Here is a 14,140-nt window from a genome sequence, read left to right on the forward strand (position 1 = left end):
CAATTTGCATTGAAAACCATGAAAAGGAAAGCTTCTACAGAAAGCAATTTCCTGGGCCAGCAGCTCCTGGATTAATATTCCCTTTGCAATTACCATGGCTTCTGCATGCACATAGTCACTTCCCTCCTCCCTCCAACCCTCCCGCCCTTGTCAGCACCTCAGATAGGCCTGAGCCAAGCCTATATGACAGGGTCCCACAGACCATGTTACCCATTACTCCCTGTGGAAAATGTCCTGGCCCAAGAGAGGAGTAAGAACAAGCTTGGAAATGAGGCAAGGGTCTTGGGTAATCATCTTACTAGGGTACCCCAGAGGCACAGGGATTTCCTCTGAAGCACACAAGCACATAACTCTTACATGAGACAAGAAATAAAACCCCTGCTTCCAAAAGCTCACTATCTGGCCAGGCGCAGTGGCTCATGCCTGTAATCCCAACACTTTGGGAGGCCAAGGTGGATGGATCACCTGAGGTCAGGAGTTCGAAACCAGCCTGGCCAACATGGTGAAACCCCATCTCTATTAAAAATACAAAAATTAGCTGGGCGTGGTGATGCTTGCCTGTAGTACCAGCTACTTGGGGGGGCTGAGGCAGGAGAATCACTTGAACCCGGGAGGTGGAAGTTGCAGTGAGCTGAGATCATGATCACGCCACTGTACTCCAGCCTGGGCAACAGAGTGAGACTCCGTCTCAAAAAAAAAAAAAAAAAAAAAAAAAAAAGCTCACTATCTGAAACTTCTAAGAGTCTTGTTCAAGAAACTGCTAGAGTGGCACAGGGATTAGCAGATGTCCAATCCATAGTCAGAAACCTTTTAGTACTGGTCTGAAGGAAGAGCCAAAAATATTAATTGATCTGCTGATGCATGTATTCTTTATTGTCATCATGTGTAAAATTCTAATCAGCAAAGCAAAATTCAGTATCAACACAACCTTTATGATTCATAGGGTCTCTACAGCCAGCTTCCCACATCAACAGTGTCAACATATTCTACTGGTGTACAACATGGTGCCTATTCTCTTTCTCCATGGTATGAGGAAAATGTCCTAGCTCTTAATCCCAAGCTTCTAACTGCCAAATGGAATTACCGTAATGATGAAACTCACGAAGACTCACTGATTCAGAGAAACTGTCATGGGCAACAGAATTCCTATTTTTGGGCCTTAAGCCCATTATCAAGTGGAGCCACGTGTGATTGTCCTGAACTCAGAGAAGAAGTATAGCTGGCACCATGTACTGCCACTTGGAAGTCCTGGGGACCAGGACTCTGGTACATAGAAAGGGAGTGGGAGGCCTATTTAAAAATAAAAAAAATGGTTTGAGGCCAGGCGTGGTGGCACACATCTGTAATCCCAGCACTTTGGGAGGCCAAGGTAGGTGGATCATGAGGTCTGGAGTTCGAGACCAGCCTGCCCAACATGGTGAAACCCTGTCTCTACTAAAAATACAAAAATTAGCCGGGCGTGGTGGCATGCGCCTGTAATCCTAGCTACTCGGGAGGCTGAGGCAGGACAATTGCTTGAACCCAGGAGGCAGAACCTGCAGTGAGCCGAAACTGCACCACTGCACTCCAGCCTGGGCAACAGTGCAAGACTTCGTCTGGGTGGCGGGGGGGAATGGTTTGAAATGAAAAAGAAAATGAGGAAGGTAAGACTTGACTCTAAATACTGAAATCTGGAAATCTGGAAATCTGCTCCAAGTGGCCTGAGAGCCGCCTAATTGCAGGAGGATGGGGTGATCCTTCTACCTCTGACATGAGGCCCCTCCACATAAAAACATACATTCTGCTACTAATCCAGCCACGACCTCATTATTGCCTTTTTTACTCATTCTCATTAGAAACCCCTACCCAGCCCCTAGTCTACTTACAAGAGTAAGCTCCATTGGCTCAAAAAACTAAAAGCACAGATTTTCCATGAAGATCCTTCTTTTGACTGATCTGAGTGTTACAGCTAACAGGTGGGGAAATCTTCTTAAATATACGAGTATTATCATGACAAGGCCACTGGAATGGATCAGTGCCATAAGTCAGACAGGGCTACAAGTTTCCGCTCTACCATCAGGTTCCTCTTTAGCCTTGACAGATCAAACCCCAAGCCGAAGCAGGCTATAGAGATCAGTTCAGTCTCCAAGCCAAAGGTCTTCACAGTGAGGGACCAAAGCAGCCCTGGCTGGGCCTCTGTCGGCCCGTGTCCCAGATTAATCACCACCAGGAGGGGCCTGGACACCAGCCTGCAATCTGAGCCCAAGCAGCACCTGCAGAGGGGTTGCCCCAGCACCTCCCTCACTCCCCTTGGGCAAGACCCCAGGGCATGAGGGTGTCCACCTGTTCACAAGGTTACCTGGCATAGAAGGGCAAAACACTCAGCCATCTTGAACCCTGCAGATAAGTCATGGATAGTTTGAGTGGCTTAGTGGAGGAAGGAGGAAAGATGCAGTGACTCGTGCAGTGAAGTCCAGGCTCCAAGGGAAAGGAAACTCTCAGCCTCTGAACAGAAAGAGAGAAAGGTCCCAATGCTCCTCTCTTCACTGTCCAGAGAAGAAAACTACCTAGAGACCAGCGGTGGGAAAACTAAGCCCTCAGAGGTTATGAAGCAATGAGATGCTTCATGTGTGTTTAGTACACATTCTTGTCATCTACAGATCAACAGCGTGCTGATGGGAAGGAGACCAGAGCAGGGATGTCTTTTCAAAACCTCCCCAAATGCTGCCAGATATTTCTGTGTGAAAGGAAGCTCAGAAACCTGAGGTTGTAGTAGAGTTTCTTCTGAATGCATAGATCCGGGAGAATAGCTTCGTCAAATTCAATCAGTAAGCTATTTCCAACAAGGTACATGCAGAGCTAGTGACTAAGTATGGTATGCATACGCATATCCATGTTCGAATACACTTTTTAGGACCAAAGGACCCTACTGTAATTACAAATTCTTCTCAGATGGTAATCCCATTTATTTTATTACTTCTCCAAGAGTCAGTGGAGTAGGAGGAAGTATTTGTGAGGCTAAAATATAATAATAATAATCAAAAGGAGGAAGATAAGCATGGAAATCTTTATCTTAGAATAGTCTGTCCCCAGCCCTAACTTGCAATATAAGGAGAAATCACTTGAATGGACTGCACCCTTTCCTACCTGCCCCATGGCCCAAAGGAAGGAAGGGTGGGAGGGGTCAGAGTCAGATTGAAGTGTGTGTCCCTTGAAGAGCTGAGAAAGCACAGGTCAGATAAGAGGAGAAAGAGCTCCTACACAGCACCTTCATTTGAGGAGTAACACTCACATCCTGACTATTACATCTTGTACCTCCAAAACTCCAGCTCCAGTAATTCCCTTTGAACCTCCGACTGCAACCCAGAGTTAGGATACAGCAGTGGCTACAATTACACACTTGCTTGGGAAGTTGGGGCAGGAGGGGGGGTGGGTGCTGCATGTGACAGGCCATGAAAGGTCCCTGCCTATAAAACAGACTGAAAAACAAACCCTTAATTTAAATGTTAATGAAAGTGCTGTGGAGACATCAGAGGCTTCCCGGCTGCTCAGAGAACAGCTACACCAGCCACAGAATTTATGGCTCCCCTTCACCCTCCCGCCTCCCTCTCTGCCTCATCACCCACTGAAATTTAAAGACAGAAAAAAAAGAAAACTAATTTTAACATTAACTCCATGCTTCCACCTTGGGATGTGATTGCTAAATTATCTGTTGGCAGAACAGTGATCAAAGGTGGAAAAACACAGGCACGTTGCACACACAACCCAGAAAAGTCAGCAGCAGCTAAAGCAGGAAAATTCCCTTTTCCCTTCCTGATGAGCAGAGTGGAAGAAAGAATGGTGCAAGTAGGGACTGGAGCCGGGAGGTGTAGGCAATGGGAGGAAGAGAAAGACGACTGATCCGTCCAGCGTGCTCCCAAGGCCATGTCTCAACCTCATCTGAGAACTTACCACACTCTACTACCTATTTTACTTGTCGGTCTCTCCCATCAGACTATGCTGTCTAGTTCACTGTGTCTCTCTAGTGACCAGAACATGGTAATGCTTAAGCAGTATCTGAAGAGAGAAAGACAGAGAGTGGAATGTGGGTATTGAGGAGGAAGGGAGAGAGAAAGAAAGACAGAGACAGAGATGGAAACAGAAAGAATTTAAACACTAGACTGAGGGATAGAAATGCATCCCTGTTAGCAGGGGGCCAAGTCTGGACACATCAACTCTGTATCCACAGTATTCAGCCACCTGCAGCAGCCTCTGCTTCTACTTGTAGGGTTTCATTTAAGTCAGCTCTTGACAAGTGGGCCAATCGTGTTGGCCAAGGAAGGAGCTGCTCCCACAAATGGGTTCTGGGCCAGCCAGGGCTGGGAGAGTGCTGGTCTCAGGCCAGCAGCTCAGCACATGAGCCTCCCTGTGCCTATCCTGCCCTGGGTAATGGCAGAAATCCAGGGTCTTGAGGAATTGAAACCCACCCCTGTGGTATTTGGTCCTTGCTACTGATGGATATGACTGTCTGAGTGGCTTGCATATGCACGGGCAATGAACTCCAGGGTGGAGGGCACTGTACTGAGATTTAGCAGGACCTGACTCCAAATCAATGGCATCCCCACACTGATCCCTTTCTAATTTTAGCTTGCTGCCAGTTGAACCAGTGGGCCCACCTAGAATTACCTGGAGCTTCCATCTTTCTCCGGGTGTTACGATGCCCCTTCTAGCCACACCAGCCCTGGGCCCTCCATGGTGTCTTTGTCCCTGCAACTCTCTCATCCAGGGCACCACAGGCAGGAAGCTCCCTTCTCTACTCTGCAGTTTCGCAAAGTGGGACACTAAGCCACTCTTTGACTAGCTCTTCAGGTCTTCTTTCCCTAGACAAGACCCAGAAGAAACTACCCCCTCTGCCCCTGACCCTGGGAAAGGAGAAGAGAGAGGTCCCCAAGTCAGCTACAGCCCACGCCATCAGGAGGACCAGCTACAATGCAAAGCACTATAGTCATCCACCTGAGTTTTTCCTCAAGTTATCAAGGTCAAGCATCCCCTTTACACCCAGCCATCCACAGCCAGCCAGAAAAAGAAAAACTCAGAGGCACAATCTTTACTTTTGATCCTTCTTCCCCTAGAAGTACTCAGCGAGTTATGAAGTCCAGGGCCAAAGGACTGCGGCACCACTGGCAACCAAAAGAATCTGAACTGCAAGTTGGCTGCCTCCTTTTCCAATCTTTCAAACCTCTCTGTCAGAGAAAACTCCAGATGCAATTACCTTTCACTAAAGAAAGATGTATTTCAACAGGCCGCTGAATATGCATCTACCACACACATAACACACAGTAAACCCTGTAGCTACTGGGAACAAACACCCTCCTTTCCCCAAAACCCACTCCCTTACCGAACAGTACACAGTGATTGCTTTCCTTCCAGACGCTCCCTCACCTCTGGGAGAAATGAAGCAAGAAGGGGCAGCTCCTCCATCAAAACCCCCCAGAGGCTGCAACTCACTTTACAAATTTGAATTGGTACATTTCATGCAGACTTGGACTAATCCCCCCAAAAACAAACAGGCCACCACAGCAAGTAAAGTTATACAAAATTATATTGTATATTTAATAACACAGCTAAGTCAAGTTTCTACACCTATACCACTCATATATTTCCCTAATGACAGAAGCGGGAGAGAAGGGATTAAAACCCAAGTGTCATGGGAAGCCTTCCTGACCACACTCTCTCACACGATAGCAAGTGTCCTTTGGAGACAGGGAAAGGGTTTTGCTAAGCACCTTTTTTTTCTTGGAGGGCAATACATATGGTGTCTGCAGAGGGACGAGGAGCTGTGGGCTCCTCTCCCTTCCCCTCCGAGGAGCTGTGGGCTCCTCTCCCTTCCCCTCCCAGGCAAACAGGGTAGGTAGATCTATAGATTCACTTCACCACATGCCCCCATGGGTGGCTTGGAGGGGACCCTGAAAACTGAAGATCTATATGCATTTACACTCCTGGAATGGTGCAAGCATTCACAGCTACCTGAGTGAGCCCAAGCCTCCATCATATGCTGCCTTCTCCCACCACTCCCTGTCTCAACTCTGGCCTCCAGGAAGAAAGAATGTTCACAGGTCCCCACAGAGCCTTTTATGGGCCACAGCTACCATCCAAGATGCTGGTGAATAAGGCACAGCAATGACCAAAGGCCTGCTTGTCCCTCAGCACACAGGACATGGGAACAGGCTAGGGACCTGGGTACAAACTACTCCTCTTCTGCCCCATTCCACATGTGGCCCTGCATTGATCTTCCCTGGGCCTCAATTTTTGCCTTTCCCCAGAAGAGAATGACACTCCCCCTTCCTCCCCAACCAGGGACAGCCTAGGTTAAGACACTTAGTATAAACTGGCAATCATTACAGCCATGTGCCTATCTTCTCCCCACCACTGAATAAGATCCTTGGGGAAGCTGACACATATCAAGTGTTCAGTAAATACACAAGGAGTGAGGTGAAAGGGTGAGAAGGGAAGAGATGGAAAGTCAAAGGGAATGAAGTTAAGTGTTTAATATTTCTACATTTCCTCATACTTTAGTATTTACTGTATTCAGCTGGAAATGATTTTTAAATGACAATAAAACATATTACACATTTTTTAAAATCTGCTTTTTGGCCAGGCATAGCTGCTCACACCTGTAATCTCAGCACTTCAGAAGGCCAAGGTGGGAGGATCACTTGAACCCAATAGTTCAAGGTTGCAGTGAACTATAATTGTGCCACTGCACTCCAGGCAAGACCCTGTCTCAAAAAAAAAAAAAAAAAAAAAAGAGTCTGCTCTTCTGTGTTACTCATGGGAAGTTGCTCAGAATTCCATGTGACCTCAGGAGGTTATATCTCTGAGGCCTGTGAGCTGAAGGTATTCCTGCCCCATAATTACACTCAGACATATGCCCCTCCACCCCAGGCACACCTCCAGTATCTCATTCCTGGGCCATCTTAACCTGTCCTTCTATCAATCATCCAAAAACTCCAGGTGAGACCTCCTCTACAGGAGAAGGGCTTCTTTTCTAAGTCATGAATCTTAAAAACAGGATTACCGGTGTTGAACAATAAGATGGGTAGGAGGGTATGCGAGAGGCAGAAGAAAAGGTCCTTGCCTGCCACTTTCCTTTGGAGCCTGCTGGTTCTCCTTCTGTGTTTTTTGACTGACTACACATGGCTCTAAGCACATAACCAGTATTAAATATCACCCTCCACGACTCTTTACAAATCAAGAACTCAAAGTAAAGGAAGAAAGGAAAGAAGACATTTGAACACAGGACAGATACTTGCTTTTTCTCAGTCGTGAGGACCTCAAATTAAGCCTCTGGATTGAGGTTTCACGTTTCATACAAGTGCCTGAGTACATACATAAGAAGAGAAGGTAGAAAAGTCCCGGTATCAGAGATAAATAAGATTAATATGTCTGACAAATTATTTTAAATAGAAGAAAGACATAAATTGAGAAAAGAGCTGTGCTAGGTCTCCTAACTGTCCAGGTTCCTCCTAACTGCATAAGGGAGCAACAAAGGGCTGAGAAATTGGCAGGTAAACCAGGAGTACTTGCCCTAGGGCCAGTACACTGGCTGCCACATCCCCTCATATTCTCCATGAGGAGTCCAGGGTCATATCACATTAGTGACACTGACAACCATACTCAACAGGAATGGTGGCAGGGAGGGGAACTAAAGGTGGTCATCGAGGACAGGAATGCTACAGGGGGAAGAGAGATTCCTACTGAGTCCCCACCTCAAGAAGACTACAAAAGAGCAGGGAAACTCCCTGGGGCCAGGAGGAGCCCTGGAAAAGGGTAGAGACTTGACAGCAGTTGAAGCCACTAAGCAAATGCTACACCAGGCAAGAAAGGATTCTGGCTGACATTACATTATAGCCCTTTTTTGAGGATCACTTGAGGCCAGGAGTTCATAATCAGCCTGGGTGATAAAGTGAAACCCTGTCTCAATATGCATAACACATATATATTACAGCCCTTTTAGCTTTCCAGAGTATTAATATTTTCATATAGATTATTTCAGGTCATCTTCACAATAATCTAGTAAGGTCTGTAAAGGAAATAGTATGCATATTTAATACGAGGAAACTGAGGCTGGGAGCGGGAATGACTTGCCTGAGGCCACACTGCTAGTTGAAGGCAAAGCAGAACTCATCTCCCAGACTGCTTTAAAGAACAGACCCTGAGGCTGGGAGGCAGTGGCTCTCAAGACTGAGAAAATGGCTGAGTTTATTGAAAGGTTCAAATTCAAGGTCACATTGAGAAGAAATGGATTTAATAATGAGGTAAAAAGACCCTATCCCAGTATATTCTTTGGGTAAGAGAAAAAGAGGCAGAGATAACACCGGCATACACTCTGGTCATCTAGTGTAAAGACAGAATCTCAAACACAAACTATTTTTTAAAAGACTCCAAGACCTCATTTTTGGAGTTAGGGGAAGACCATCTTAAATAACTGTTGGTCAGAAGCTGACAGAGTGAAAGAATCATCCCAAGGCTGAGGTGGGAAGATGGCTTGAGCCCAGGAGTTCAAGACCAGCCTGGGTAACACTGTGAGACCCCTCTCAAAAAATCATCCCAGGGCCAAGAAGAGGACAGGAAGACCCTGAAGATGAATGTGAAGAAAACATAAGGCCTAGGTCTTCACCAAAGATGAGACACATCAAGGCCTTAGCAGAGGGTCTGGCACAGAGCAGATGACTACTAAATGTTAGCTGCTAGTAGTAGTGGCAGTCATGTAGTAGCAGTAGTAATGCCAGAAAGCTAGGTCCTTCCCAAAAGCCAGTCTCCAAGTTGTGGCCAAAAAACCCAAAATCAGTTTACTGTAATCTTAAATGCTTCTTAATGATGAGGGCAGACTCTGTCCTCAACCTCTTTTATTGACACCATCTTCAATAGTTGTTGTGCCCTATTCTGTTAAGAGGTAGCCTAACACATTCCAGAGGAGGAGGCTGGAATAGAGAAATGTGGGGTACGGATGCAGGGCAGAGCCTGTTTGTGTTCTTTGGCTTCAATCCATATGCAGGAAGCACACGGACCATCTCCGGCCCTGAGAGCTTCTCTCTACCACCACCTCCACTCCAGTCTCCCAAAACCAGCAGAAGTCCACAAGCAACCATTAAGGCAAAGTCACCAGCATACTTGTCACTTCTCACTGGCCATAGCACTTTCCTTCTATTCAGCCCACGGATACCCAGGTCTGGCTAACTGGCTTTAAAAAGGGCAGCATTAGGAAGAAACTGAGGAGGAGACAAAGCTCAATGGCTCCATTTTCCACTCTCCGCTCCCACACACTTAGCCTCTCCACTCCCTGCTGGTCTTTCCTTCCCTCTTTTCCTACGATTGCTAGAATGATTTGTTTTGAACAGCGACAGGTTTATAGGTTAGCCGACACCTCTGCTCTGTGGAATTTTAATTAACTTCTCTCATCGTCAATATGCTAAGGAACGGGGTCTCCATTCTCTGGGGTCAGCAATGTGTTTCAGGTCCTGCTATATCAGCCGTCAAATTGAAGAATTAATGACGTGGCTAATCGGCTCTAATTCTTAGAAAGAAAAAAAATTGAAAGGGAGTTGTGGAAGGGAGTAGGAGGGGTGCAGGCTCCATGGGGTGAGGAGAAAGAAGCTGAAGGGCCTAAGTGAAGTGGGTAGGACCAAGTTTCTTATAAAATAAGCAACTGACTTAAACCTAGTGTTGGAGGGCGGCAGCCCTACAGCTTTCACATTTCCATGTGAGTAGGGTGAAGGAAGTGGACGAAGATCCTAGGAAAATATTGTGATAGAACAGGTACAGGAGAGTCTGTGTACCCTGCTGGGGAGGAGAGGGATTCTGTCTTGGTTCCAGAGAGCCTCGAAAGCAGAAGTCGGGATGCAAACCTCACTTGTCCATAGGTAAGGTTAGAGACATAACAGTCAGGGCCAGGTGCAGTGGCTCATGCACTTTGGGAGGCCAAGATGGGAGGATCACTTGAGGCCAGGAGTTTGAAACCAGCCTGGTCAATATAGAAACACCCCATTTCTAAAAAAAACAAAAACAAAAACAAAACAAAACAAAAACAAAAACAAAAAAAGAACGAAAAAAAACACCACCCCATTTCTAGGGCTGGGCGCGGTGGCTCACACCTGTAATCCCAGCACTTTGGGAGGCCGAGGCGGGCAGATCACGAGGTCAGGTGATTGAGACCATCCTGGCTAACATAGTGAAACTCCATTTCTACTAAAAATACAAAAAATTAGCTGGGCGTGGTGGCAGGTGCCTGTAGTCCCAGCTACTCAGGAGGCTGAGGCAGGGGAATGGCGTGAACCCGGGAGGCAGAGCTTGCAGTGAGCCGAGATGGCGCCACTGCACTCCAGGCTAGGCGACAGAGTGAGACTCCGTCTCAAAAAAAAAAACAAAAAACAAACACCCTATTTCTAAATATAAAATAAAATAAAGAATAACAAAAAAGAGAAGTAACAATCAGGTCAAAGGGTACAGTAAAGCCATCATCAAAATTTCACACTTTTGCTACAATAATCAATGTTACTATTTCACATACATGTCTTTGTTTGAGGACCCAGCTGGATCTGGGCCCCAAGCCTCTCCTGACGACTTAAGACTGTAAGGGATACTCCAGAGGACATTTTCCAAGGGGAACAAAGCAGACATGTGAGTTGTAAGAGCAGGTTGGCTGGTGCTGTCACCTCCGAGAGGTGGTGAGAGGCCTCTGCTTTGAGAATGACCCCAGAGGACAACTGTTCCAGAAGAGACACTCCTGGCTAACAGCTGGACTCTTAGTTATATTCTCATATAGTACTCTTTCATTAACATTTCTGAGGTTAGATGCTTAAGAAATTCGCATTTAGAAGGTTATCTCAATCCCACGCATATATGAAGTGGCCTAAATACCTCAAATCTCTGGAGGATTAAAAAATCTCCAAGACAGTGACACAAAGCAACCTAGAATATACAACAGGAAGATTTTCTAGCTCACCTGATCTAGTAAAATAAAAGCATTATTATACAGGACAAAACCACATCCAAATATGTCTCCCTTACCTGAGTAATGGGCTGATAGCAATGGACCAGACTCGGTCTTCAGTCTGGATGGTGTGTAAGCACTGCCCCAGCCGGCCTGAGGCCAAAGGCCACACCTAGAAACAGGAGAGGAGATGCTCTCGTTGGCATTGCCTGGGATCAGTGGGGAGGAGAGGTGCTCCGGGAGGGGTGACTGTTGGAGGTGGAGAAATGGGGAATCCTTTATGCCCTGCACACACAGAGCTCAGGTATCAGCAGAGGGGCCCCTGCAGCTTCTGGCTCACCTACCCCCGCAGATAGGCCCTAGCTCTCCATCCTAACTACCCTCTTTTACTTCCACTGACAGCCCTTACTTACCAGCCAACTTTATATTGGGGAATCAGAAGTTCCACATTCCTCAGCGGAGACTTGACTGAGAAGAAGTGGGTGGGTGGGGCTTGCCTCTCTTGACAGCTTCCCTGTATTTGTGGAGTTTCCTTTCTCCTATCTCTCACCAAGATTTTACTTTGGAGAAGTAGGGAGAGGGAAGAAGATCAAGGCATAGTATAGGCAGACAGCAATAGAATTAGGGAGAGAAGTAAAAAGAAACATGGAAGGGAAGGAAAGAATGGAAGAAGAGAGACTTCCAAGCGGGAAGGTGGTGTGTTGTTTGTTTGTTGATAATGCCCAGGATCCAATACTATTCACGTCAGCAGGGAATTTAGCACCTAGTGTCACCAAAAGTAGCAGAAAAGCTTAACTCTTTTAAGCTTCCATATCTCCTACAGGTTAAAAATATTGCTTGGAGCACATTATCTGGTCTCTATCAGTCAGGAATGTACATTAGCAGCCACTCTGGGCTTAACTCTAATCAACACTCACAGAGCCCTCTCAGCAGTCAGTGCATTTAGACATCTCCCATTAAGCACAGGGCTCCCCCTCACTTCACCCTATCCTAGATGACACACACAGGGACATAAGCCCCTAACCAAACAGAAAGGAAACCTCAGACGTACAGGGCTATCCCAAGACAGCAGCAACAGAGAGATCCAGAGGCAGCCAGATGGATCAGTGACCTCTTAAGGTCCCAGCAGTGCTATAAGGGGAACACACAAAACTCAGGCAGGACCTTAGATGGAAGAACTTTAAAGGAAACATTCCTTGAGTTTAAAGGGTAGGTGATGGAGTAGGGGTGGTCCTGCCTTCTTAGAGTCACATGATAACTCTTCCCTATAAAAGGAGAAAGTGTTTTTTAGAGTTTGTGTGTATGATGGGGGTGGGGGATGGGATGATTGTGTGAGTTACTTTTCCCAACACAGTGAAAAGAAAATAAACGTAACAAGAAGATCCTAAATGAGGAGGGGCAGAAAACAAAGGTAAACACCACAACCTTTCCTGAGTGCCATGATTCAGGCCTACTCTTTGGACTCCATAGTCAGTCCTCTTTGGCAATAACTAGATACATTTCCAATGTACTCTTTTAGGCAGCCCAGCTAAAAAGACAGTTTTGCCTTTTCCCTGACACAAACTCCCTGGGAGGCAGATTCTTTCTTAGGGGGTGAGGAAACACTAAGGACTCTGATTACAAAATCTGTGGGGAAGGCCTAGGCCTGAATTCACTAATGTCCTCCACGGAAAGGGAAGGTCAATTCCTAGATTCTGCAAACCACAGAACAAGGTTCCTGGTCTCCAGGAGCGGCTGAGGAAGCATGCCGCCAATTCTGAGCAAGATCTTAGGAAAGTGGCCCTCCTGGCTTGGCCCAGCAGCACATCATCCTCCAGAAACATGAGATTCCATCCTGGCACCTGAGGGACAGGAGGTGACAACAATACGCTGATCCTGTCTTTGCCCTCCATGGCCAAATTCAAAACAGATCCATCCCTGGAAAAGATTCAGTGGGAGTGGACTTTTCTTTTTTTTTTTTTTTTTTTTTTTTGAGATGGAGTCTTTCTCTGTTGCCCAGCCTGGAGTGCAGTGGCGCGATCTCAGCTTACTGCAAGCTCCGCCTCCTGGGTTCATGCCATTCTCCTGCCTCAGCCTCCCGAGTAGCTGGGTCTACAGGCGCCCGCCACCATGCCCGGCTAATTTTTTTGTATTTTTAGTAGGGACGGGGTTTTGCTGTGTTAGCCAGGATGGTCTCGATCTCCTGACCTCATGATCCACCCGCCTCGGCCTCCCAAAGTGCTGGGATTACAGGTGTGAGCCACCGTGCCCGGCCGGGAGTGGACATTTATACAGTTCTTTTAAAAAGCAGACTGGTGATATGCATCACGACTTTTAAAATGACCACAGCCTTTAACTCAGCAATTTTGTTGCTGAAAATCTATCCTAAAGAAAATAATCCTAAAACAAAAGAAAAACCTAAATGGTAAAATATTCCCTGCAGCATGCAATTGCAGAGAAAGCATGCATAGGCTTTGGCATCTGATCAATCTGGATTTGAACCACAGTTGCTACTTATTACCTTTGATCTTAATGGTAACTTCTTAGCTTCTGTTTCCACATGTGTTAAATGGGAAATGATGCCTATCTCAGGGTTATAGTGTGGAAAAGTGGAGATAAGTATAAGGCATCTAGCACAGCAGCATAGTATTTGGCAGGTATCAGGCGGTTCTTATTACAATAAATATTCCCTTCTAAGCCAGATGTGATCTGATCTCTCCACCCTCTGAACTTTCTGGCTTTTGCCCTAGAGCTTTATACTCCACAGTCCTAGCCACTTCCAATCAGCTCCATGGCCAGGTACGCACATCTCTTCTCATCCTAAGGATAAGAGGCTTTATCTTCCTTACTTCTGAAGAGCCCAGGTGCCTCTGTACCAGGCCTCACACACAGTAGGCACTCATAAGAAAGAATAGAGAAATAAAGAAGGAAATGAAGGAACGGTTAGTATCAGCCCAGGCTCATTAAGAACATAAGCTACCAGCTGTTCACATCTCAGGATGGGGCTGGCCCCACTAAAGCCCGGAGACACAATCCAAGCTAAGTCACAATAAACCTGAAACTGGGCTTGTGGGGAGGGGAAGGAAGAGGGTTCTTTGGACAGTCCCTAGCTCAGATGTCTTGCAAAGAGATTGTTTTACTTCCCTTTACCCCATAAAATAAATCTCTTTCCTAAAATACAGTACATATTTGGGAAACTCCCCAAAAATA

The 14,140-nt window shown here is 46.4% G+C and overlaps 1 protein-coding gene across 4 annotated transcripts in view; it reads right to left on the reverse strand.

Moving 5' to 3' along the window:
- Nucleotides 1-14,140, reverse strand: part of FBXW4 (F-box and WD repeat domain containing 4) — an 85,709-nt gene that overhangs the window by 47,380 nt on the left and 24,189 nt on the right. For all 4 annotated transcript variants that reach the window (XM_054503095.2, XM_054503093.2, XM_054503094.2 and 1 more), the window contains exon 5: nt 11,029-11,123. In XM_054503095.2, the coding sequence (XP_054359070.2) occupies nt 11,029-11,123 (95 nt within the window). The remainder of the gene's footprint in view (nt 1-11,028; nt 11,124-14,140) is intronic.

This window comes from Pongo pygmaeus, chromosome 8 (genome assembly GCF_028885625.2).
Source record: "Pongo pygmaeus isolate AG05252 chromosome 8, NHGRI_mPonPyg2-v2.0_pri, whole genome shotgun sequence".
In the NCBI taxonomy this organism is placed as follows: domain Eukaryota; kingdom Metazoa; phylum Chordata; class Mammalia; order Primates; family Hominidae; genus Pongo; species Pongo pygmaeus.